We start from the raw sequence: 27,325 nt of genomic DNA, 5'->3' as shown, positions 1-27,325 counted from the left end.
CAGGACCAGCTGTTATATGCGGGCTACAGTGTTGAGGGGTGCTCACCTCCGTGAGTCGGATATCAGCAGGGATCCGGTCTCCAATGGACAGGGACACGATGTCTCCTGGGACCAGGTCTCGTGCGAGCATGTGCCGGAGCTTGCCATCCCTCAGGCTGCATGGGAGAGGAGGTGGCATGGTGACTCCTCCCCCCTCCACTACCACCAAACCCCCATTTCATGCCCTTTGACAACTGGATTAACTGATCAACTTGGCATTTTTATTGCAAGCAAACTCAAGACTTTTACAGGTCTACTTTTTAAAACTCTTGTATCTCAAAACACTTTGGGAAGGCATATGGCTACTGAGAGATCCTGGCTCTTATCTCAGAAATGAGGCTACTGCACCTGGAAGCTTCTGCAGCTAAAGACCAGCTGTCCTACGGCCTCCAAGTGGCACCTGGGAAAACACACTTTGATGCTGAGAGAACATACCACTCTGGCTTTAGACGTAGGGGGCATGATGTCATCAGGGGGACAGCTTCCATGCCTGGGAAGCCTGGACCTCCTCAGTGCATGGCCACCTATGGCTGCCTGGGCACAGGTACCTACTGCAAAGGCCCTCTCTTCTAGTCGCGCTAGCCCAGCAGCTAGGGAGAGCTAGGCCAAGCTGCCCGCTTCCCCAAACTCTCCAGTGGCTTCTCACGGCCTTGGAGGCAAACCTCACAAAAAGCTGCCGCCCAATCTGCCTCCTGCTACTCCTGGTTCTCCCTAGGCCTTAAAGCACACCCCCTTTTGTGGCCCTAGGGTCTTTGTAGACCTTGACAGATAGGGTGGAAATCCCCGTCCTCCCAGCAAGGGACTTGATTTTGCTCAGGCCTCCTCCTTTCTCCAAAGCCACCAGTTTATTTAGCTACTGGGGCCACACTTGGGTATAATCATCAGTGTGGTTCCATCCTTGCCTGTGACACATCACAGAGCCCCAGCTTATAAGACTCGAGACGTTGGCTAGAACTTGTGAGAAAGGTTTCCTTGCCCTGCGCACACACAGTCTCTTCAGTGGGACCTTTATACGTTTGTGGCTGTGATGTCTGGAGCTGTGGCAGCCATCTTGGCACCGCAAGGGAAGCCAGTCAGAGTGCAATGCCAAGAACCCGAAGATATCAGAGTAAGGAGGCAAACCCAAGCCCAAGCCCACAGCACCATGTCAATCAACTCCCACTCTGATCCCTTGCTATTGTGTGACGACATTTCCTTGTGTCCTGTGCAGTTAAGGTTTCCATTCTTTGTAGCCGAGAGCATCAGGCACACCCCAGCTGCTCCACAGAGCCTTCCTTCAGTGTCATCTCTCCCACCAGTGTCCTGCCAGGGCAGCCCAATGATGGGATGCTCCAGAGCCGTCCTTGTCCCTCTCTCCATCACTGCGACACCCCTGTGGATTTTGTTGATGTGTGTGTGTGTGTGTGTGTGTGTGTGTGTGTGTGTGTGTGCATGTGTGTGTTGTGGGTGGGCTTCTTCCCAGGTAGCCTGTCTCTTAGCTCACTACCCTGTCCCTATTCACACTAGGACCCTGAGCTCTCGGAGGCTTGTAGCCTCCCCACCTTTCCCACAGGGATGACATCATTGCTATGTACCTCATCCTGTCCTGGGCCCCGCGTTGAAAAGAAAATTGTCTCTGAAGTGGCCTCTGGGAATATCTGTTATGTATCCAATTACGGAAAGGTCAAGACTTGGTATTTAAGCTAAAAGTCCAGTGATCATCACAGACCATGTTTCTGGCTGCTCAGCTGATAAATGTCACCTGTCTGGGTTTGTGACAGCCTCATTCTCCAACCAGTGAGCCCAGATATTCACTGTTCCCTGCAGCTTCTGGAAGGTTCATCCTGCCTATGGTCCCATGTTTCCCTCTCCATCCTGACTGTGCTCCTCTTCCTCTGTCTTGCATCTGTATGTTTCTCTGCCATTGTCTCTCCCTGCCTCTCTGTAACTGCTGGCACCTTGGGAGACCTCTCTGCAGGCTCAGAGGCTAGCAGAGTATCTGGTTTCCCAGTGTCTCAGGCTACATGGGGCCTCCAGTCCTTGTTTGGAGCAGCACAGGTACTGAGGGGACCAGGCCCTCAGCCAGGTCAGTGAGTGGGGGAAGGACAGGTCTTTTCTAAGTCTTTTCAGGTCCAGAGGTGGCTAGTGGATTCTATGATGCCCCTGACAGCTGGTCCCAGAGCCGGGAGATGGCTCAGCAGGTTCAAACCTGACCACCTGAGTTTGACTCCTAGAAGCCCCAAGGCAGGAGAGAACTGGCTCCCCCAAGCTGTTTTCTGACCTCACACATACCATGGGATACTACATTCACACACACACACACACACACACACACACACACACACACACACACGCTTTTCAAGTTGGCCCCTTGTGTACTTACTTAGAGTACTCCCTGTCCAAGCATGCTATCTTGCCTAGTGATATATATATATATATATATATATATATATATATATATATATATATATATTTTTTTTTTTTTTTTTTTTTTTTTTTTTTGAGACAGAGTTTCTCTGTGTAGCCTTGGCTGTCCTGGACTCACTTTGTAAACCAGGCTGGCCTTGAACTCACAGTGATCTGCCAGCCTCTGCCTCCCGAGTGCTGGGATTGAAGGCGTGCGCCACCACGCCTAGCTGCCTAGTGTTCACTTTAATAAAACTCAAATCAAATGAGGACTCCGCCTTCTCACTTGGGCACATTTGGAGTTCTTCTTCGGCCCTCATGGCTAGTGAGGCCACACTGCACAGAGCGGGTTAGACGACACTTCTGGAAGTCTCTATTGCTGTATGTTGCCCTAGGTTGAAATGCTATGCAGGACAGACGGGTGCTTCTGCTAATTTTCCCTTTTTAATCATGATTGACAGGAGCTGGGGACAGTAAATGGCATGTGGGCTGGCAAGATGTTGTCACCTGCCCAGAGCTGCTGAGCCAGTCAGAGAGAGCACCCTGTGGTGTTTGAATGAGAATAGTTCCCATAGTCTCATACATTTGAATGCTTGGTCCCAGTTTATGGACCTATTTGGGAAAGTTTAGGATATGTGGTCTTGTTGGAAGGGATGTTCACTGTCTGTCTGTCTGTCTGTTTGTCTGTCTGTCTTTGCCTTTCCGTGTGTGCCTCACGGTTGTCATTGCAACATGTGAGCTCTCAGCTAGCCACCCCAGTGCCATGCCTGCCTGCCTGATGCCCTGCTACCTGCCGTGGTGATTATGAACTCACCCTCTGAATCTGTGAAGCCCAAGTAAACTTCCTTTAGAAGTTGCCTTCGCCATGGTATCTCTTCACAGCAATAGAACAGTAAGTAAGACACCTTTCTACATACAGCCACGCCACAGCCACGCCACAGCCACACCACAGCCACGCCACAGCCACACCACAGCCACGCCACATTCTGCTGCTGGGCCTGTTACTGCTCCAACTGTATAAGACAACCCCCAACTTTAACTTTAACTTTTCCAGTTAAAATATAGCTTGTGATGAGTCTCCTGCACAGGGTGTGCATTGGAAGAGGGGTAGTCTTATACGGCGAGTACATTCCAAACTCTATATTTTCACTGGAAAAGTTTAAGTTGGGGGTTGTCTTATATGATGGAAAATACGGTAACTTCATTTTGTCACTCTTGTCCTCTTTCTTTAGGCAAAATTTAGTTTTTTGTTTTGTTTTTGTTTTCCAGGCTCTTCCCCTCTATCTGAAGCTTCAAGCCACCACTCCCAAGACAACTTAGATGCTGATGCCAGAGCAGAGGCCCAGAAAGGTGGAACCTGCTATCTATGGTCACACAGCTAGCTGCCAGGAGGGCATACACCAGGTCTCCTCACCCACAGTGAGACTGAGACCGTTCTCCCCATGTCACACCATGAAGGAGACCATGCATTTGTCAAGTCTGCCAGCTCCTTCCATGGACCACCGTCTCATGGGAGCCCTGACTTACCAGTTGCACTCTGGAGGCACCAGCTTGGTCAGCTCTTCCAGAGACTTCTCCGACCTGTATTCCTGGCAGGAAGCACATCAGATGTGCTGTTCAAAGATGGGAACCCCAACAAGTTCTCCCCGTTACCCCACCCAGATGGGACTCAGGATGTACACACCTGGATGAATCCAACAGTCACCACGATGAGAACGGCCTGGAAGACAGGGTGCGGGGAGGGAGGATGTGAGCAGTACTAACAATGAAACTCTGGCCTCACTCCCGGAGCACACGGACTCTGAAAACACACTGTGCTCCAAGGCCCATACTGCAAGCCTGTGATCCAAGCCACTCAGGAGGCAGAGGCAGAGGCAGAAGGCAACTTAGTAAGTCTTTGTCTCAAACTGTAAAAATAGGGCTTCTGGGGTATGTGGGGGCCTCAGGGGTAGAGCCTCTGCCTGGGATCCCCCAGTGAGTGCTGGAGATGTGGCTCAGGGGCAAGGCTCTTGGCCCACATGTGTGAGGCGCGTGCTGTGCTCAGCCCCCACCACCACTAACACATAAACAGCACACATATGTTCTCTTTGCAAACTAACTGCTCTGTAGAGAAATGTGGAAAGCAGCCAATAGCAGAAAAACTACTAAATCCCACCCCCAACTCCAACCCCAAGGGGCTTCCCACACTGGGGAGCCCTTCTAGATTTTCCTGTAAACACACTTTCATCATTGCATCATATGACACAGACATGATCTTTCGTGGCTAGCTATTTTCACTCTTTAGCTCAAGGACTCCCCTACACCTGCAGGTGTGACTCTACCCTCAGTGTTCAGCAGCGAAGGCTGAATGGCACGTGTGACAGAAAAGATGTGGTTAATTCCAGAGAGATGTGCAGGGTGCAGGCCATTGGGTGGGGGTGTATGTATGGTACACAAATGACTGTCACTGAGGCAGTGTTCCTTTTAGGACAACGAAAGTGCTTTTGAACTCAATGGAGGTGATCAGCTGGATGTGTAAAATCCCACTCAATTTTTCTCTTTAAAACCACCAGTCTATGTTTTTTGTTTTGTTTTGTTTTTTAGCAGAGTCTTTCTATGTAGCCCTGGCCATCCTGGAACTTGCTTTGTAGACCAGGCTGGCCTCAAACTCATAGAGACCCACATCTGCCTAGAGTACTGATATTAAAATCATCAGTTTTAATGTATATATCACTTAAATGCGAAACATTTTAAAGGCGAGGACACCTTTAGATAATGTGAGACTCCTATCATAGCCTTATGAAGCCTGCAAACCCTTTGGGAGATGGGGGCGGAGCTGGAGGGTGGGGAGGGTGGCTGGGGAGGGTGGAACTTTATATCCGGGCCCTGCTTCCTGATCTGAGTGAGCAAGCAGCCTCCCTTCTCTGTAGCCAGAGCAGAGCACCGCTCCCACAGCCGCACCCTCACCACCAGCTGGACTGTCCCCTCTCAAAACTAGGGCCAAAACAGAATCTCTTCTGAGATGTTTCTTTTTGATTTGGTTGCATCAGAGAGAAAAGTAACTTACGGGGAGTGACTATGTCTTATAACACAAACACTCAGATCTCATGGGGGAGGGGAGAAGACGACAAAACAGCCTGTCCCAAGCAGATCCCTTCATACTAGGGCCACCTATGCCACAAAGACCCCTCTATGCTGGTGGAAAGGCAAGTGGCAGATTTGCTTGTTTTTATCAGTCTCTTTCTTAGTTTGGTCGCAGTAAACTCCCCGCCCCCTTTTTCTTGTGCAATATCTGGGCACAGGGTTGGGGAGATGGCTCCATTGGTAAAGTGCCTGCTTTGTGGGTAGGAAGAGCTCACGTAGATTCCCAGAACCCAAGTAAAAAGCCGGGCATGGTGGTGCTTGCCTGCGACCGCAGCTCTGGGGAAGCAGAGGCAGGTAGATTCCTGGGACTTGCTGTCCAGCCAGCCTCGCCCGCTCAGTGAGCTCAGGATCAGTGAGAGGAAAAAAAAGATGACTGGGTCCTGAGAAATGACAGCTGAGGTCGACCTCTAGCCTCTGCACATGTGCACACATGTTCCCATGCGCACACGTACATACACAAACCATAGTAACTTTTTGAAAGAACGATCGCAGCAGACACAGCCAGTCCAGGAGGGGGGCCACCAGTCACTCACCAGGGCAATGCTGATAGCGTCCTCATATTCCTTGGTGAGGACACTCACCACGGCTGAGCCCAGCAGCAGCAGGATCAGGGGGTTCCTGAACTGAAAAAGCAAACAACAGAATCTTAATGTCAGAAAGGCCAGCGTGGGTTCCTACGCTTGGGAAGGGTGACAGGGGACTGCTTGATCCATTGTTCCTCCTTTGTAGGAGAGTCCACTACAGTGTCTGGGCTAACACTGACACTGTCCTCACCTGGCCCCGACTCTTCGTTCTCTGTCTCGCCTGGCCACGCCTCATCCACCAATGATCTCCTTGGTATACGTGATAGATGCCCATCCTGGCTACCATAGCTAAGAGCTCCTCTCTTGCAACAACAGACCTCCAGCCCTGTGTACTATAGTCACCCTGCTCCTGTGATAAACTCTGGGGGCTTCAGTGATGTTTCCTCTTAGGGTTGCCTCTAGTCCCCACACATGTCACATAGAGTCTAAAATCCCAAAGATCTTTCCAAAGATCTTCCCATGATTGCTTTGTCCTTCAACCCTCAGGAAATCAGAGAGAGCTACGAACACGGAAATGGGGTCAGAGAGCAGAGCCCAGGGAGTCAGGGAGAACAGGAAAAGACCAAGCAAGAACATCTCTGCCTCTGAGCTTCCCAGGGGCCAAGGTGCAAAAGGAAATACGACACGCTGCACGGTGCTCATGAGAAGCACTTCAGTGTGTGCTGGGTGTGACACGTGAAGGGACTGGACCCTACCCTCATTCCTGGGGCTGCCCTGTGCTTATCCTCAGGGGCTTCGGGGCAGCTCAGCAGTAACCCAGACTTGGCCCCAGCAAATGTCTCAAGTCTCCCACACAGGGAGGCACAGTCATTTTGGTTTTGAGTTTGTCCTTGCTTCTACCAACCCGTCTCTACTTGACAGCTGGGAGATAACAGTCCCTGAGGTCACAGACCTCGCCTGCCCTGGATGCCACAGCCTTTTCATGATCCAGCACTGGCCTGGTGGACAAGAACTCAGGAATCTGGTTTTTCCTGCCTGGCCCCACCATCAGCTCATAGACAATCTGAAACCACCTCTGGCTTCTCCCAGTATCCATTTCCTAGCATGTAGGCATGCTGTCTATCTTTTCCTCATTTCTCCTTCCCTCTCTCCCCCCTTTCTCTTTCATTTTGTCTTTCATTTTATCTATCTATCTATCTATCTATCTATCTATCTATCTATCTATCTATCTACCTACTTGGATTTTCGAGACAGGGTTCCTTTGTGTAGCCCTGGCTGTCCTGGACTCGCTTTGTGGACCAGGCTGGCCTCAAACTCACAGCCATCTGCCTGCCTCTCCCTCCCAAGTGCTGGGATTAAAGGCATGCGCCACCATGCCTGGCTCATTTTGTTTTTTAAGATAGGGTCTCCTGTCAGCTCGGTCTCTCCCCCAACTTGGTACATGGTCAAGGATGGGCTTGAATTCTTGATCCTTTTCACATTGAGGGCTCTGCTGGCAAGGAGAAGGGATCTGCTCCCCACAAAGCCCAAGACCTACTCCAAAGTACACAGTTAGATTCGTCCAAAAGGCTGCAGTGTTCTCCCCAAGAGCCTTGCCCCAGGATACAGACGTCTCCTCTCTAGGCTGCACCATGTTCTAAAGACCTTCACAAGCCATTTAAGCAGACCTGCCACCCAACCGGATGAGTGGGTCTTGTTCACACCCCTTGTCAGACTCAGCAGCCAGCCCACCTGTCACAGAAGGAGACAGACAGGAGGGCCCCTCACAGCTGCCTGGTAGCAGTTCGGTGGGCATAAGGAAGGGGTGAATAGGTACAATGTTTACGGAGAAAAGCTATGTGCCCACAGGGCTTGCACATGCAGACTCCAGCCCCTCTCCCATTGGTGCGTCTGGACCAGCGCTGCAGGGAGCCTCCAGCGTGCAAACAGAGGCTCCAAGCAGCTTTGGCAGGGCAGAGGTTGGACCAGGTCCCCAGAGGAGGGGAAGACAGGGTGAGCCCCTAGCAGAAAGCCAATGGGACAGAGCTTTCTGAACTCCAGCTGGTCTGAGCCTCCTTCCTTCGACTTTAATTTTCAGGAGTTGCTACTGCCTGAATTATGGAATTTCAGGAACCTTCAGGTTTTGGCCAGAGCCACTCCAGTACCTATGGGCCAGGTTTGATGCCCAAAGGATCAATTCACATGGTGGTGAACGCCTTTAATCCCAGCACTCGGGAGGCAGAGGCAGGAGGATGACTGTGAGTTCGAGGCCAGCCTGGTCTACAAAGAGAGTCCAGGACAGCCAGGGCTACATAGAGAAACCCTGTCTCAAAACAAAACAAAACAAAAACAAAAACAAACAAACGGAAAGTCAATTCGGTACACTGAGAACCTAGTGGTAACCCGGATGAAGGTAACAATAAGAGGATGCTGCCTGACCTGTGATTGGTCCTTGAACCAACCAATCAGGAAAGCTTTAAATATAGACCCAATCAGAGGGCAGCTGAAGCATAGGGCTGCCCTGGAGTCTACAAACAGGAAGAAAGGGAGGCCCGGCCTGGAGTGGAGAAATGGAGGAAGAGAGATTGACTACCTTGAGGCCTCGGGTGTCAGAGATCTGTGCCTGGTCACCGGGACTAGGAATTGGCACTGGATTGGGCAAAGTAAAGACTTCTAGACCAGAACTGACAGCCATGGCCATTCTTCTTTTTCTCATGGTGGCTACACATTTGACTTGTAGACCACCCATCAGGACCCCACCAGCATGGAGGCTCAGCAGCTAAGATTGGTGGGGGCATGACCTCAGCATCAAAGCCTTCTTTTGGGTGACTTTGGGCTCCCTCACCCAAGATGAGCAGGTGAACTTGAAGTTCAGAACCATAATATATATATATATATATATATATTTGTTGTTGTTGTTGTTTTTGGTTTTTTTTGCGGGGGGGTTCAAGACAGAGTTTCTCTGTGTAGCCCTGGCTATCCTGCATTCACTTTGTAGACCAGGCTGGCTTCGAACTCACAGCGATCTGCCTGCCTCTACCTCCCGAGTGCTGGGATTAAAGGCATGCGCCACCACGCCCGCCTGTGTGTATGGTATCTTTTACTAGCCTGGAATTCACCAAGTAGGCTAGACAGGCTACATCCACCTGTCTCCACCTCCCTGGTACTGGGATTTCAATGGCACAGGACCATATCCAGCTTTGAAAGAGTGGGTTCTGATAGCTGGGTGTGGTGATGCACGCCTTTAATCCCAGCACACGGAAGGCAGAGGCCGGCTGTGTGTTGAAGTCAGAAGGCTACACAGAGAACCCGTCTTGAAAAAACAAACAAACAAACAAACAAACAAACGAGAAGGTTCTGGAAGCCAAACCCAGGTTCTTGTACTCGTGTGGCAAAAACACTTGCCGGCTGAGCAGTCTCTCCAGCCTGACTTTTATAGTCTCTTCAGGCACTCTTCTACTTAATTGTTTCTTCCTTGGCCTTCCATTGGCCAGGGCATCCTGTGTCTCTCTTTGCTTCCTCTGGCAAAGCTGTGTGCCATAGGGAAAGGCTTCCTGCTCCTCTGACACGCAACCCCGCCCCCCTCCTGCAAATGGCTTTAGGAGGGCAATAAAATAAATCAACAGGACTTATTTACCTATCATTCAGCGTGGTGCCTGGTGTGTGGGGCAAGTGTCCCAGAGGCCATTGTTGCTAGTAAGGGCTTTGGCTCCCTGTATCTTTAGTCACCTATGCAGGGTTCCTCCTGGAGGCTCAGAGCATCCAAAAGGACAAAACTGTTTATCTTTAAACTCATTCATCCCACACCGCGGGTGGGACCTGGCCAAGGACACCCAGGGTCAATATTTAAAGAATGAATGCTTGGCCTGCCCTTCCTGCCTGGTGCCCCTGGTGAACACAGAGAAGGGTGTCCTGCTCCTACCTGATCGAGGTATTTCTTCCACATAGGCTCAGTGTTACCAGTGACAAACTCATTGCAGCCATGGACCAGCCTGCGCTGGGCTACTGCAAACTCTGACAGGCCGCTGTCCAGGTCCACCTGAAAGGAGATAGTGAGTGTACATTACCAGGCCCAGCGGAGACCCAAGAGCAAAGTCACAGGTGCCAGGTGAGAGCCAGCATCGTGTAGGGGAGACTAGGGAAATAGGCTTGTCCCTGGCTCAGAGGGTCTCTGCAGGTGGGACACAGAGGGAAAGGAAACATGGCCCTGTCCATTCCCAGGAAACCCACAGGTCAACACACACTTGCGGCAGGGACAATGGCCTTGAGCCACAGTGTCAGCAAATGGAGCTGGAGATGGGAGAGCAGAAAGGTCCAAAACATGGCCCCTTCTAAAAAAAGGAAAAGAAAAGACAGGAAAAGGCTGTGGCAGCTAGGAAGATGATTAGTCGATGCGTGCCATGCATGCGTAAGGACCTAGGGCAGTGTCTAGAGCCTACTCCAAAAACCTGTGTGTGGTTGTATATGCTTGTGACCCCAGCGCTAGGGCTTTACTGGCCAGGCAGTGAACCTCAAACCAAGGAGAGACCTTGTCTCAAAGCACAAGGTGTCCGGGCTCTACACACACACACACACACACACACACACACACACAGAGAGAGAGAGAGAGAGAGAGAGAGAGAGAGAGAGAGAGAGAGAGGGGGGGGGGATGGGGTGTTTAGTTGCTACTTAGCAGCATTTCAAAATATTAAACAGAATTGCATGGCCCAGCCATTCCACTCTGGGTATGTAGGCCCAAAGGCATTGATAGTTGATAGCAGGTGCGAGGGGGTTTTATAACACCCCCCCACCCCCACCATGGGTGGCATCTGTCTCAACAGTCAAAAGGAGGAGATTTCCATATTGTTTTCTCAAAGCAAGATGAGTTATGAGCATGCATGTACACACTCACACTTGTGCACACATACACCCCCACACACATGCAGACACTTCTATACAAGCCCATGTAAAATGTTTATGCTGTGTATCTTAGTATCATCAAATTACTCCTTGTAAACGAAATATGCATTTCCTCAGAGACAAGAGTGGCTGAAGTGACCATACCGCATTCCCTGTGACAGATGAAGGTCTGGTCCCTTTGTGTGAGTCAAAGCACTAGGTAGAGCCAATTTAAGTATAAGGCATCATGTCAGAGTGCTTTGTGCTGTGGGGAACTTCCCGAGAAAGCTGCACAGGGCTGGGAGTAAGAGGGGAAGCCGCGGCAGCCTCCAGGGAACAGGGCATGAGATGGACTTAGTTCATTTTTAAGGTCTTTTCATGGTACCATGTGCCTTTTCCCTGCAGGGCTTTTGTTTTCTCAAAGCAAGATGAGTTATGAGCATGCATGTACACACTCACACATGTGCACACATACACCCCCACACACATGCAGACACTTCTATACAAGCCCATGTAAAATATACAAGCATGCATATGCCCATGTACATACATACAAATACATACACATACATAGAACACACCTACACACACAAACCCACAAACATGCATGCACACACACATCCCAGTACCCATGCACAGATACAAATGCCCCTGTAACACATATATGTGTGCATACACATATTCCTATATATGCATGCAAATATATGTACGTGCACACAGCCTACCAATGCATAGACCACCCACATATGTACATGCACGCACATGTGTGTACATATGCACACACACATGTGCCACCATGTCCGTCTGGTGTACCAAGTAACATTAGCTAAAGATATAATGCTGGCTCCGTTCTGTGGCCCCAGAGGTCGGACTGCTAGGCCAGGGTTGACTTTGGTCTCACGCCGCTTACAAACTCTACTTCCTTCAAGCAGTCATGAGAACTTGCTTTTCAAAACCGACACCTCCATGACATAAAAGATAGAAGAGTGAGAGGCAGGCGTGGCGAAGGGTGTGAGCCCTGATGACAAAAGCCTGGGGGAAGCCAGGCGGTGTGGTTTCCTAACGGCACTGCTCACTCAGTTTCTCAGCATTCTTTGCCAAAGGAACAGTGGGTGGAAGGAGGCTTGACCTGTAGCTGAGACCAGGAGGGGGCTGGGACAGCAACGCTGCCACTTCACCATCTCACAGTGGTAGTAGCTTTGTGGTGCTTTCTCCTAATCCACAAACTACCTTACAATGGCATCAGAGGTATGATGCCTCATCTTATTAACTTGGCAGGACTTAGAGTCACCATAAACACACATCTGTATAGGGTATTTCCAGAGGGATCTAACTGAAATGGGACCCATGCTGAGTGTAGGCAGCACCATCGCATGAGTAGTGGGGTGGGTCTGGGGGGGGGGGCGCAACATGGCTAAGCACTTCTCTCTCTCTCTGCTCCCTGACTGCAGGTGCAAGGTGACCAGATGCCCCACTCTCCTGTCACCATGTCCTTCCCACTGTGACAGACGGGACCTGGAACTGTGAGTCAGAACAGATTCTTCTTTAAGCTGCTCTTGGGAGGTGTTTTCGTCATGACAACGAGAGAAGTAATGGATGCAGACACAAAGTTCTTACATGGAAAGCTCTGGCCAAGTCCTCCTTGCTGCATTTGCACGCTTCCCTGGGCGGCAGAGCTGTGACTGTCTTTTCTCTTTCGATGGCTTTCAGCTCGCACTGTTCACCGATCTGTGGAGAGAGCGGTGTGGCAGGTGAGCACAGGACATTTGGCTGTGAGGCCTCTGGTTAAAGCAGGGTGCGCAAACGCAAAGTGTGCCCTACTCAAGTGCGCGTGCCAACCCACGTGATCTGCTTCCACATCAGGAGACAGAAGGCGTCGGTCCCCAAGCTCCCTCACCAACCACCAAAAAAAGTGGTTTTTCCGATGTGAACTCTACAGAAAAGGTCACATGCCCAGCACCCTTCTGACTGCTTTCTCGCCACGTTAGTGAGGGCGTGCTGCAGGGTGCCACCCTGCTCTTCCCACGGGTGCACAGACTTCCTCTGTATGGGTAGTTTCCACTTCTATCCATCCTGCTAGGGCCATGCAGGGTTTACTGACACATGGCTATTACTGACACATCTGTTTAGAAATAACTTTTTTCTGTTGTTACTATTATATTTTAGTGTGTGTGTGTGTGTGTGTGTGTGTGTGTGTGTGTAATGTGCAGGTAGGTACATGTGCTCAGCTCTTGGTGTTTCTATTACTGTGTTTGCTCTTTCTCTCACTGAACCCAGAACTCACCTATGGGCTAGACTGGCTGGCCAGTGAGCTCTGAGGCTCCACTTGGTTCCGAGCACCTGTGCCCTGGGTTACATACACGTGTGTACCACCACACTCATGTCTATGTGGACACTGGGGATCTGAGCTCTGGTCCTCATGTTTGTGTATGGAAGTACTTTGTCATCTGAATGATGTGTCCAGCTGCACAAAACAACAGGATCAGGATGACATTTTACCCTCATCCCTCACTGCAGGAATCCAGGTTAAGCCTAAACTGTAGAGAGCGCCTCCTCTGGCAGTATGTGGTATCACACCCTAGTTCCATGAGTGGTTGTAAATAATTCCAGGAAAGGAGTGGAGGCCACCCTTAGGTTCCACAGGCCCCAGATCTGTGCCCAGAGCTCCAGGCACATCAAACACCCAGGGGCCTGGGACACTGTGACAAGAGAGGGATGTCAACACCAGGGCACATCAAGATGTTTACAGTGCCCTTCCCAGAATTCTGACACCGGGACACGATAACATCTTTTCCTTCTCAAGTCATCACTGGGAACTGGGAAGGAGGAAGAGAAAGAGGTGCTGACAACTTCCTTTAGCTGAGGTGTCGTCCAAGTTCCTCTTCCTTTCTCACCAGTGCAGTACCCCAACTGTGGGTTAGCACCAAGGGCCCATTTGTCCTCAAGAGCCAGCAACCACAGTCTACTCCAGGAATCCTACTCCTGGTGTCAACAACCAGAGCCTGGCAGCAGGGACACAGCTCCTCACCAGGCACCATGCTACCCTGGATGCCTCTGTGCCAACAGTGAGCTTGCTGCGAATTCCTCTTACAGAGAAATATGAGCACTGGTCTATTGAGCTCCAGTCCTGCCATGCCCATCCAGCCCTCACTCTTGCTACCTTTGCATAGGAGAAAGTCCTGGGTGTGAGCACGCCTGTACTTTATCCTCTGGCTATACCACACTTACTCTCTAAAGGCAGTGTCGTGTGACCTTGAAGCATCACATGTGTGTATGCACACACACACACACACACACACACACACACACAGAAAGACACAGACACACATATATACATACATATATACACACATACACACACACACATACATACATACACACACACACACACACATACACTCAGACATATACCAGGGACATATACAGACACATACCATATGCACACAGAAACACACATACACACATACATATAAACAGACACAGACACACATATATACATACATACACACACACACACACACACACACACACACACACACACACACACACACATATATAAACAGTTCTCTGAGGCTCAACCGCCATGAGTTTCCTACAATAGAATCTCACACTAGTGACCTTTCCTGCCCCAATGCCTCCTCTGTGACCCCAGAGTATTGTTTGCCTACAGCAAACAGCCTGCTGCTCCCCTGTGGGGCCCTGAGGCAACAGTCCAGGACACAAAGGGTTCTCAGAGAAGCTTCCCCCAGCAGCAGGCTCAGATGGGAACTGAGCCCAACAGAGACCCACAAAGGATAAACATGGTATCCAATGGAAGACACAGGCTCAACAGACAGCCTGGATCTCGGTGCAGAGGGACCATGCTGGCAGCAGGATGCAGCCTCCCTGTCTGTCTGGTGCAGCGGTCCCATTCATTTCACTTAAATCCCAGGGGTCTCTATCGTGTTCTGAGGCTGATACCTTGTGTATTCCTCCAACAGACTTGTTAAAGCTGACCCCTGCTGGGCATGGTGGTGCACGCCTTTAATCCCAGCACTGGGGAGGCAGAGGCAGGTGGATCTTGTGAGTTTGAGCCCAGTTTGGTCTACAAAGTGAGTCCAGGACAGCCAAGGCTGCACAAAGAGACCCTGTCTTGAAAAAACAAAAACAAATAAACAAAAAGCTGACTCCTGCCTCAGTTTCCTCCTCTGAGTAGTAGGGACTGTCACAGTAGGGGCATCTCAGAACTGCAGTGGCCTGATGGACAAAAGGACAAGGAAGGCCCACACGCACTTCCTGGCACCAAGAAACTCCAAACATGGGTGATGAGGAGCCAGCGGGGCTCCTTTCAGAAACTAGGGTCCTGAAGAAAGCACCAGGCTTAACAAACAGGACTGTGGAAGCCTAAGTACCGCTAACATCCAGATGAGCAGTCGGGAGCGCCTCTGTGCATGTGAACCTTATACTGCCAGAGACAAGACATCTTTGTACTTAAAAAGAAAATTACTCAAGTTGGTCACACAGCTGCCATCTCAACACTTGGGAGCTGAGGCAGGAGGATTGCTGAGAATTCAAGGTTAGTGAGAGCTACATAGCAAGGTCCAGTTTGTTTTTATTTTTTGTTTTTTGTTTTTAATGACGATGATAAAAAAGCTATAGGTTGTGTGTGTGTGTGTGTGTGTGTGTGTGTGTGTGTGCGTGTGCGTGTGCGTGTGTGTGTGTGTGTGTACATCTTGCAATGACATTAGGTGTGAAGAATTTGAGACACATATAGAAATGTGTGCTATGGCCTCCTAGAGCTGGGAGAGGCAGGAAAATATTTTCTTCCCTGGAACCTGCGCAAGGAGCCACACTGACTTTTACACATGAGACCCAGGTTGGAGTCTGGTCTCCAACCACCAGGGAACACATGAGTGTGGTTTGGAGAGATGAAAGTCTGTGGTGCTATGTCAAAGCAACCGTGCTCTCCTGGTGCTGCCATCACTGGCTTGCTGAGCTCTGGGCTCTGGTACCTCCCTGCACCCAGACACACAGGCCTCCCACACTGCTCCACAGGCCTTATGGGGGAGGGGCTGCCACAATCCAGCCTACACAGGAATGCCAGTGTGCAGAAGGTTCTACAACATGTTGTAGAAGCAGGGAGGAGATAAGAACAGTCCCAGTGTCTATACTAGGAAGGGATGGGCTGAGTGGCCAGGGCAGATGCATGTGTAGCCACGCACAGGAAGGCAGTCACAAGGGAGTGGTGTTCACAGCACAGCGGGCCCCTTATGTTGGCACTACCCTCATCCCTACAAGGCCAATGCCTGTGCTGTGGACTCTGCAGCCGGCACAGGTCTACCCTAACAGTGCTTCGCTGGCTTGCTTCTTTATTTCCCAGCTTCCTCCTGGATGCAAGAACCCTGCCCGCTGCCTGGGAAGACCACAGTTCCCGCGCCGTGCCAAGAAATTACGCAAGCACCTTCACTTAAATCAACAAGAAGGAACAGAGGGACAAAGCCAAAGCCATCCAAGTGCAAGAGGAAGCCAAGGCCTCCCTTTTCCTAAGATCACAGAGTGAGAAAGGACTTTCTAAGTACAAGATAAAACCCAGATAAGTAATACACTCATGACCCAGATAGAAAGGGGACCGGGCTGCCGAGCACATAGCGTGAGCACTCTGAGCAGGATCCAGTGATAAAACTGCCGCAGAAAAAGGTGGTACTGAAATACACATGCCATAGTCACTCATGCAAACCGTGCACAGCTGTACGGATACTTGCCTGTGTATACGCCTGAGTGAGCACCACCCAGAACCAGGATGGGACTTACAGCTCCCAGAATCCCACTGGTACCAGGCCCTCTCTCACGCGCCACCTTCTAGAAAGATTAAACATACTGACTTCTTTGCACATGGAGCTACTCAGCCTTGTAAGAGTGGCTGTTTATTTACCAGCGATTGCAGGTCACTCTCCTGCTGTGTGGAACCATAGGCACCTCATCCCGTCAGTATACAGAACCTGGTATCATGATTTATTAGCTGACTAGAGGGGTGGGCAGGCAGGCTGTGTCCAGTTTGAGCTGTTATGTCCCACACAGCGTTGCTAGGGCCCACGGCAGGTGCCTGCCTAATGGACACTTTCCCAGAATCTTCTCCAAATAGTGCTACCATTGACAAGAGATGGAGAAGGAATAACAAAAAAACAAAACAAAACAAAACAAAAACAGAGGTGTGGGCTGCTGTGCATAAGGTGGGCTATGCAAAACAGAGAGCAAAAGATGGGAGACACACTTCCGGCAGGATCCACCAGACAATGGGTGCTCCCGTGGCCTTTGGGTTTGGAAACCTGGTAGCTGAAGGCAGGGACAATGGTAAGTGGCTTTGTGCCTTTGTGAGTCTTCAATTACAAGCAAGAGTTACTGACTCAAAGGTGGAAGAAGCCAGTCCAGGCCAGCCTGAGAGTAGGGACGGAGAGAGAGGGTCAGCAGCTTCCCCAGGAAGAAATGCAGAGAGGCTATAAGACCAGGCTTAGCAGGGCCAGGGCTTATGAGGCAAGGCCCCCACCTCCCTCCAGCAGGCCCAGAAGGTAGGCTGCAGGCCAGAGAGCAGTTATGACCTGACATAGTATAAGTTCAGTAGAGAAAAGAGAACCCAGCAAGGTCCACCTTGCTTAGTTAGTCTCAAGTGGAAAAACTCAATGCAACAACCCAGGAAGCTGTTGGAAAGACAGGCTTGCTCAAAATTCAAATTCTGCTTCCCTGCCTGCCTATTCGTTCTGATTCCTTCAGCAAAGCCTATGACTTTCTTAAGTCTTGGTGTGCCGTCCTGGGGTATGAACTCAACAAAAGCAGGAAGCCGGGACTGCTGAGAGAACGGCCTGAGCTGTGGCTTTGGGTCAAGATGGGCAATGAGTTCCGGCTGGGCTGCCATGGTGTCTACAGTATATATATGCGTGTATTTGTATGCACACATTTCTGTGTGCACGTATGTATGCATGCGTGCACATGAGAGTGTATGCGCGTGGGTGTGTATGCACATGTATGCAAGTGTGTGTGAGTGCACATGTGTGTGCCAGTGCTTGTCTGTGAAGCAAGGCCTAAAGGAGTTTCCAGCTCTCAGTGTGACACGTCACGAGCCACCATGTGTGTTGTTCAAGAGAAGCAGCATAGTCAGGGGTATGGGGACACCGGCTGGGCTGAGTGGCGTCCAGTGTAACTAGGGACCAGCACACAGATGACAAGGGGAGGAGACTGCTCACACACAGGAGATTGCATGATTCAGAAATAGCCCGATAACCTCGGGGACTGGTATTGTTCTCAGCCAACTGTTTAGGGAGCGGGCACGAGCTGTTCAGGCTGTATTGGATCGGAACGTAAGGGTGTGTATATGCACCGACTGCAAAATTGAATATTGGCTAACAGTGTATGCATGCACACACCCCACCAGCAAAGACAAACATAGATAGATTTGTTTTGTTGTTTCGTTTTGTTTTGTATTCTCATCAAATGGCCCAATCAAAATGCACACCCAGGCTCCAAGAGACAAGGCTGCCTCTCAGGAGAGAAGCCTAGAGTTTATTTCTTCCTATATCAGCAGGCTCACCTGCTTCTGGGGAAGGTTAGGAGGGCACGGAGGCTTTACGAAGGGTGGCTCGCTCACAAGCCGGGGTACCTAGAGTGACTGCAGCTTGCTCTAGGTACCCCGGCTTGTGAGCGAGCCACCCTTCGTAAAGCCTCAAATAGGAATGTGTGTGTTCACACGGCTGTGAATGACGCAAGGGGGTAGAGGAGGGAGGACACCTTTCCTGGCGTGGGCAGTGAGTGAGTGACTCGACAGTGGGATTAGGAAATCACGCAGCAACACTTTTAGTCAGGTAAGCATGACCCACGTAGGCTGAAATCAGAGAGGGACCAAGCATCACCCACAAAGGCTGAAATCGGAGAGGGACCCCTCGGTCTCAGCAGCAGTGGGGCAGACAGCATCACCAGGGCGCTGGAGACATGGCTCAGTTGGTGAGATGCTGCCTGCACAACCACAAGGACCTGAGCTCAGTGCCCACCAGCATCCATGTAAAGGTCAGGCATGGCCCTGTATGTCTGCAGTCCCAGTGCTGGGAGGCAGAGGCCGACAATCTAGCTGAACCAGCAAGCTCCAAGGTCAGTGAGAAGCTAGCTCATCTTCGAAAAGCAAAGCGGAGAAGCAAGGAAAACACCCAGTTCAAGCTCTGGCTTCGGCACACAGGTGAGCACGCAGACAAAGAAACCATATACCACTTGAGGCTTTGTGACACGGTGCATAGAGTGGGACCCGGCCCTATTTCCTCCACAAGTCCCCTCAGGAGGGTGCAACCAGTGTCTACTTGAGGAAACAGACCAATCCAAATAGGGGAACAGTCCACAAAGTTATGAGCTTGGAATCTTTTTTTTTTTTAAAGAAAGAGTTATTTATTTATGTCCATCTTCCTGTACATCTGCATTACAGAGAGGGCATCAGATCCTATTATAGATGCTTGTGAGCCACCATGTGGTTGCTGGGATTTGAACTCAGGACCTCTAGAAGAGCAACCAGTGCTCTTAACCACTGAGCCAGCTTTCCAGCCCCAAGCTTGGAATTTTAAAGAATGCAAGGGACCTCAAGGACCAGGAAAACCCAAGGAACCATTACATATAGCAGGTGACAAGGAGCACGGGATTCCAGAAGGTTCCAGACCCCAGTGAGTTCATGCACCACATGAATGTGCCCATGGCTGGGTAGACTCTCCAGGCTTTACTGCAATTAGGGATGGATGCCTTCAAGTGTTTGGGAATGATAAATGTAATGTGTGCCCAAATGGGGGTGTCGAGGTAAGGTGGCCAGCATGGCCATGTGTAGGCTATAAGGGTCTGGGGGAAGGACTTCAGTGTCTATTTCATGGTCTTCTAATGGTCCCCTCTACAGTGCAGACCCAGTTTGCATTCATGAAGTACATCTGGCCCCAACACAGCTTCCAACTCTGCGCGTGCTGGGCCCCCGAGTCTGGGTAAAAGGCAAGGCTAGCCATGATGCACAGTGACCACTTTGTTGAAGAAGAGAGTGGCGTCCCAGCATCAAAAGACTTCCCCAAAGGTCACAGTAGGCAGGTTTTGAGCGAGGACAGAGCCTGTCTCCTTGCTGGGCCATGGTCTTGCCCGTCCACCTCCCTGCCCCTCAGACAGAGCTGGGCCTCCAAGCCACCCACTCATGCTGGGGTCATGCTGGGATCGGCTGTGCGAGGTGAGTTTCCCTAAGGCCTGGGGTGGCCTGTGTAGCAGGAAGTAGCATGGCCTGAGCTGAGGCCAGGATTGGGAAGGCAGCTCCAGGAAGTACCACACCTGTGTTCCTGGAAGCAGAGTCACACCTCTGGTTTCAGCTTCAGGCTCTGCCTGCCTTTCTTGAGGCCCGCCTCTGTGGGCAGCACTTCTAGAGATCAGTGGTTGGCGGGGGGTGGGGGGGGGGCTTTCCTCCAGCTCTGGGAAAAAAACTGCCTGTCTCTTCCTGCGATGCCAAGGGTCTCCCTGTGGCCAGCATCTGACCCCTAACTGTAGTGATGTTGGGTGTGTGACCCTTGGTCTTAGGAGCATTTGACCCCAGATCCCTGACTGTAGCAGTGTTGGATTGCTAGGTTCCACGTGGCCAGGAAGAGACAGGAAGGGTGACTGGATTGCTCACTTGACAGTCAGTCCTTGTGCAAGGTGCAATTTGCATAAAACATTTTGAAAGAGCCTGAGTAGCCAGAGAGATTAGCTAGCAGCACAGAGAAGTGAAGCCTACAAGTCAGAGGACCAGGCTCCAGATTCCTGGGGAAGACTAGCTAACTGTGGACAAGTTCCTGAAATTTTGGAACTTCTGGTTGCCATGGGGATTTTTCTGTAAGGGTTCAAAACGAAAAGGAAGCTAGTTAGCTCTGGGTACCATCCAAGGTGAATGCACCTACCTACTAACGCAGCCGGACTCTGGACGTGCACAGCACGGGGAGGGGGGGTGGGGGGGGGCAGGTGGAGGGTAGGGGGTGGGGAGGGAGGCATTGAGGGAGGGAGGGGGAGCTGAGGGGTAGGGGAGCTGAGGGGCAGGGAAGCTGGGATGGCCCTCTGCAGATAGAGAAAAGATACAGTCAGAGCCACGTAATAATACCGACCTATAATTAAAGAATAACAACATGGCCTCACAAGCATGAGGATCCAAGTTCAAGTTCCAGAAACAGCATTTAAGAAACAAAGCAAGAGCTGGGCATGGTGGTGCACGCCTTAATCCCAGCACTCGGGAGGCAGAGGCAGGAGGATCTTTGTAAGTTCAAGACCAGCCTGGTCTACAAAGTGAGTCCAGGACAGCCAAGATTACACAGAGAAACCCTGTCTCGAAGAACAAAAAACAAAACAAAACAAAAAAACCACCACCAACAAAAAAGAAACAAAATAAGCACTCGGGAGTCAGAGGCAGGTGAATCGCTGTGAGTTCGAGGCCAGCCTGGTCTATAAAGTGAGCCCAGGACAGCCAAGGCTACACAGGGGAACCCTGTCGCGAAAAACAACAACAACAACAAAAAGGAACAAAACAAAACAAGCAGTCCTGGGAGGCAGCAGACCACTCTCTAGCCGGCCAGCCTAGCCTACTTGGTAGTTGTTGCTGAGGAATGAACCAAACTCGAGGCTATGGGCTGACCTCCATGCAGGTGCACCCAGCTGCGCACTCCAGCCCTCAGGTGGCTCACTGAAGGCTTCACTCCTTATTTAATATTTAATCACTGTTTAATGATCTAGACACTTAATCCTGTCTCTAACCACCCCTTTCCCAGGAGGCACCTCTGGTGCACGGTTATCCCATTGCAGAGAGGGTAGATTCAGACATGGGGATGTGAAGGCTTTACACAAGCTCTCGCAGGGCCAGGTAGAGCAACGGAGTCTACAGGGAAGCAGCCTGGGCCAGAGAATCTTGCAACATATCCCACAGCCTTTAGAGTGGCTCAGAGAAAGGACCAGAACACGCCCGTGTACACCGCAGCCCAACTGGCACATAGTGACAGAACAACAGTGCGTGGGAGGAAAATGGGACCGAAATGTGTGGTGTGGTGGGGATGGGGGCATGGCATTGGGCCCATTGAATTTTGCTTTCAGTTCATGAAGGGGGAAAAAAAATGAGGACAGGTGTACAAAGGGGGAAAAAATAAAGACAGGTGTACAAAGGTGAAAAATGGAAAGAAAAAGTCACATTCAGTCCAAGGTACTTCAGAGGCAACAATTAATAAAGATGGACACAGGCAGAAATTAATGAAAAGAGAAGGAAGGTTACACTGAAATTCCACTACATGGGTACTTGGTGGTAGTGGGAGCGCTGTCAGGGCAAAGTCTTCAGAAACAAGAGGGAAAGTGACATAGAGAGAGACATGCCCACAGGGCTTCCCGGGAACCAGCCCCCTCCCAGATCAAAGAGGAGGAAGAGCAACCTTATTCCCAGGAATCCAGTTGGCTCTATGGCCTGTGTGGTGTGACCCAGTCAAATGCAAGTCTGTGTTCCCTGAGCCCCACCCCTTCCTCCAGAGAATGTCCACATCACAGCAGAAGCGCCAGGCTTTGTCAGCCTCCCATGCTCCGCCCTCCCTCCTGAGGCCTATCTCAAGATACTCCACAGTGGGACAGGCATCCCACTCACTCTTTCACATGAGAGAGGGAGCACAGGAGGGCGATGTCTAACCAACAAGAAGCTGCTGATCCATGGAGTGGGTCTCTTGGTCCAGGGAGTACCAGAACCACCAAGGCCAGCTAAGCTTAGCCCAGAGTGCCAGTCACCCAAAGGGCATTCTGAGGGAAGGTCTAGGGGTGCGCAGGGACGATGCAGGCTCTGCTAACGCTGCCTAAAAGCTATGAGGAGCCATGGGGGAGGGCAAAGGAAGAACCCAGAAGCCTGGGAGTGTGCCTGACTCTCACTGATTGTTATGACCAAGTGTCTCCTTACACAGGACGACACAGGGATGTGCCAGATGGGTCACTTCAGCTTCCTTCTTACACCAGGAAAGGATGGACATGCCAAGCGCTGCAGGTGGAACTCAAAGGAGGGGGGACATATGAATGGTTTTGTGGATGATGCACAGACTCCCCAGGCCTCATAATCATGGCTATTGAATAGATCATGTGTAATACTGAGCTTGGTTCTGGAAGTTTCCAGAAACACAAGTCGTGGGCATGTCCTCTCTGTCCTTATTTGATTGTGCTTTGCTGGGCTCTTTTTCCTCCAGTAGGTCAGCAGAAGGTTCTGGAAGAGGCCTTGGGTTAGCACAGTTCCTGCCTAGAGTGGAGACAGATTGGGGCTTAGCCTAACTCCAAGAGCTCTGCAGCCTCCATGATTTTCTCATGGTGGCTACAGCTCCTGGAAGGACAGTGACTCTTTAGGGGATTTCCCATAAGGAACTTGGAGCTTTATGCCACGTCCCCTCCTATGATCACCACCAGCAGTCGGTCCAGCCTTGGGATGTGGCTTCTCTGCAGCCAGGGCTTTAAAAGAGGTGACTGAAATGAAGCAAGGCCACTAAGGGTGGGCCATCAGGTTGGATTTCTTAGTAGCTCAGGACACAAGATGGATGGTCAGGGCAGGGCTGGGGGAGATGGTGCTGTGTGGCTCAGGAGGAGCCAGCTGCCAGCACCTCCATCCCAGGTCTCCAGGATGAGCCAAAGCAAGCTGCAGAGAAACAGCACCTCCTCCAAGGGAGGGCTGGCTCACCCCAGTGCATCTGTACCCATGAGCAACACTGTTGAATCCTCACCCCCAGCTGGATTCGCTAGACAGGAAGCAGGCGGGAAGCCAGAGAAAGACCCCAGCCCTTCAGCCTGAGAGGCCACAGTGACCACAGGCCCCACCAAATGGTGCTGCACTCCCTGCTGTCACCTCCGATGTTTCACAGATCAAAAGCCCTCCAAGGAGATGGTTAGATGGCTCAGTGAGTAACGAAAGTGGGGCTGGAGAGATGGCTCAGTGATTAAGAGCACCACCTGCTCTTTCAAAGGTCCTGAGTTCAATTCCCAGCAACCACATGGTGGCTCACAGCCATCTGTAATGTAGCCTGGTGCCCTCTTCTGGCCTGCAGGTAAACAAGCAGACAACACTGTATACATAATAATAAAATAAATCTTAAAAAAAAAAAAAAAAAGCCTTCTTGTCCAGACTGATGTTCTGAGTTTGAGTCCTGAGACCCATAAGAGGAGAAGAGAACTGAGTCCCACAAGTTGTCCTCTGGCCTGCACACACACAAAATAATTTTTAAACATGTAATTAAAACCACTACAGGAGTTGCCCAGCCTGAGGCAGCACAGACAGGACTGTGTATCAGTGTTAATCTTCCCCTTCCTCTCAGCACAGACAGGACTGTGCATCAGTGTTAATCTTCCCCCTTCTTCTCAGCACAGACAGGACTGTGCATCAGTGTTAACCTTCCCTTCCTTTCCAATGAGAACCCAAGGCATGTCCACTTTGTGGCTTCCTGGGTGTGAGACCACAGCTACAGAGATCCCAGCTCTTAAACAATGGGAGAAGTGGTACCTGCGTCTCATGGCTCCACGATCGCCATCTTGATTTTATCTTGAAGTTTGTGCCACACAGAAGCAGCCCAAGGGACAAAGATACAAGCTTACCTTGGGTCTGGGTGGCTCTTCTCATGCAGAGTTCCCTATCACCCACTATTGCAGTGGCCGTGACCACCCCCCCCTGTGGTTTCTGCACATGCCCATTAGTTGTCCACAAGGTGCCATCCTAGAAGCAGTCCAAATAAATCCATAACAAGGCCACGGAGGTGACTCAGTGAGCCTGTCACAAAGCCTGATGGCCTGAGTTCAACCTCCAGGACCCACGTGGTGAAAGGAAAGAACCAATTTCCCCAAAGCTGTCCTCTGGCCTTTCTACATGTGCCATGCCTTGCATGTCCCCATGCACACTAGCCACAGCCACATTTAAAAAAAAAAAGATATTGGGGCTGATGAGATGGCTCAGTGTGCAAAGGCACCTGCTTTGCAAGTTTGGAAGCCATATAAAGATGGAACCAACTTCACAAAGTGGTCCTAGGACCTCTACATGTGTACTATGCCCAACACACACACCTTATACACACACAGTAATCAGTAAAATAATTGTATAAAAGCCATGACAGTAGGAAACAGGGAAACGCTCCCCTCCTTTTTGCACAGGGATCCATTTCCCTCTCACACACAGTCTCACAAATCAGACTGCCAGCTCTGCTCCCACACCAACTGCTGGGCCCCTTCCCTGAGCCACTCAACTCTATGGTACTGACACAAAGCAACTCTGTCAGGAGCCACCGGGAATAGGGGGGCCCAAGAATGGCAGCTGTGTCCCCTCACCCATCCTCTTCCCATTGGCACCTCGTGGACAGGCTGGGCCTGAGCGTGCTAATCACACTCACAGGCACCTCATGGACAGGCTGGGCCTGAGCGTGCTAGTCACACTCACAGGCACCTCATCCAGCTTCTGCCACCGCAGCTCTTGACTCTGTAAAGGTCACTGGTCAAGGCCCAGTTTGTCCCCCTGAGGAGGTCCCTAGATGTAGGGACAAGCAGAGACCTCAAACACTTAGGTCCTCTATAAGCCAGGCTGCTTTGAGTATGAGACAGATAAGCTCCTGCCCTGGGGGAAGTAGCTGCCTTATTAAGGAGGAACACCCGTCCACCTAGTGGATGACCTTGCACTCACCGAGAGTGCTCAGGAGCCCCCAACTCCCAGCTCTAGACCCTCCCCCACCACACACACCGCTGCACACCAAACACTTCACCTGTTTAGATACTGGCTTCAGAGCTCAGACTCTAGGCTTCTTTACCCTTTAGGACAAGGCTTGTGGCATTAGGACTAATCAGATCCCGTAGTGTCCCATGGTGTCCTCTTTACATTGGTTGGTTCCTTAGAACCTTCAGGATCCCAGAGAACTTCCTAAGTTGAATCTGTTTCAAGGATTGGCCTGATAAGCACAGACCTGGTGGCACAGGTGACAACAGTCTCATTAACAGGAGAATAGAGGCCGGGTGGTGATGTTGCACGCCTTTAATCCCAGTACTAGGGAGGCAGAGGCAGGTGGATCCCTGTGAATTCGAGGCCAGCCTGGTCTACAATGCGAGTCTAGGACAGCCAAGGCTACACAGAGAAACCCTGTTGCCAAAAACCAAAAACCAAAAACAAAAAACAAAAAAACCAAAAAAACAAAAAAAAGAAAGAAACCAAAACCCCAAACAAACAAAACAACAACAACAACAAAACCCACAGGACATCTCTCTGAGACATCTCAGTTAGTGGACTCTCAAGTGTAAACTACAGAGATGAGAGGGGCAGCCAGCTCCAAGCAGGTGCCTGATGTGAATCCTGCCTTTGCTCACAGCTCCCTGCTTGCCACCACCAAGGGATGAGCTATTAAACACAACAGACTAACGTGAAGAAACACCACCTCTGTAATCCAGATGTTCCTTATCTGCAGGTGGCCAAGCCAGTTCTGCAGTTATTGGTCACAGCCTGCTTGCCGCCAGGTGCCACAGGCCCCAGACAAGATGAGACCGATCACCTTAAACTAGCAAGCTCTTTGCGTACTGACATCCTGTTCAGCCCACACATGGGGAAATGGCCGTGCTTGGCATGGGCAAGCACAAAAACTCCAAACTCCGAGCCCAAAAAAAAATAGCATCAAAGAAAACATCGCAAAACCAGGGAACCCTGAGCAGGCTGTGTGTGTACGTGTAGAGTTTTTGGTAGGAATCATGTCAGTTAAAGAAATTGTGTATCTCCTCTCTCTGTCTCTTTCTCTCCGCCCCCCCCCTCTCCATTTTTTGAGAGAGGGTTTCTCTGTGTAGTCCTGGCTGTCCTGGACTCACTTTGTAGACCAAGCTGGCCTTGAACTCACAGAGATCTAGCTGCCTCTGCCTCCCAAAGTGCTTGGATTATTGGATTACAGGTGTGCGCCACCACGCCCAGTTGTCTTCTCCTGCTCTTTTTTTTTTTTTTTTTTTTTTTTTCAGGGTCTCATGTAACCCAGGTTTCTCAAAATATCTATGGAGCTGGGGTGGGGTGGGGCTGGGTGACTTTTAATGTAGATCCTCCTATGTCCACCTCCAGAATGCTGGGATATGCACATCTGGCTGGAACTCTTCCTACTACTGTGGGAAGGCAGCCTGAGGGAGCCCCTAATTACCTGCTCTCTAGTACTCACTCAAGCGGGGTGCCATTCCTTCCCTATGGAAAGCACCAAGCCCAGGCTTCAGTCACCGAATCGCAAAGAGCTACAGCAGCAGTTGTTAAGTTGTGGCTACTCTAACTCGGCCCTTAAACAATCAATCACTCACACAGCACAATCCGCAGGCCGTCTGCTCTCCAACAGTGCCTGGATTTTATAGCCAGGAAACAGGCCTGCCACAGTGCTTAGAAGTGGATGGCTCCAGGT

At 50.7% G+C, this 27,325-nt stretch overlaps 1 protein-coding gene across 1 annotated transcript in view; it reads right to left on the bottom strand.

The window, feature by feature from the left end:
* The window catches only part of Atp2c2 (ATPase secretory pathway Ca2+ transporting 2), a 60,317-nt gene that overhangs the window by 28,506 nt on the left and 4,486 nt on the right, over positions 1–27,325 (bottom strand). Inside the window, exons 2-7 of the mRNA XM_051168996.1 lie at positions 12,546–12,656; positions 9,973–10,089; positions 6,081–6,170; positions 4,109–4,144; positions 3,952–4,013; positions 47–155 (exon numbers count right to left, since the gene is read on the bottom strand). Of these exons, the coding sequence (XP_051024953.1) occupies positions 47–155; positions 3,952–4,013; positions 4,109–4,144; positions 6,081–6,170; positions 9,973–10,089; positions 12,546–12,656 (525 nt within the window). The remainder of the gene's footprint in view (positions 1–46; positions 156–3,951; positions 4,014–4,108; positions 4,145–6,080; positions 6,171–9,972; positions 10,090–12,545; positions 12,657–27,325) is intronic.

The sequence above is a fragment of the Acomys russatus genome, chromosome 26 (genome assembly GCF_903995435.1).
Source record: "Acomys russatus chromosome 26, mAcoRus1.1, whole genome shotgun sequence".
Classification (NCBI taxonomy): Eukaryota; Metazoa; Chordata; class Mammalia; order Rodentia; family Muridae; genus Acomys; species Acomys russatus.
This window is presented reverse-complemented; position numbering and strand designations above follow the sequence as displayed.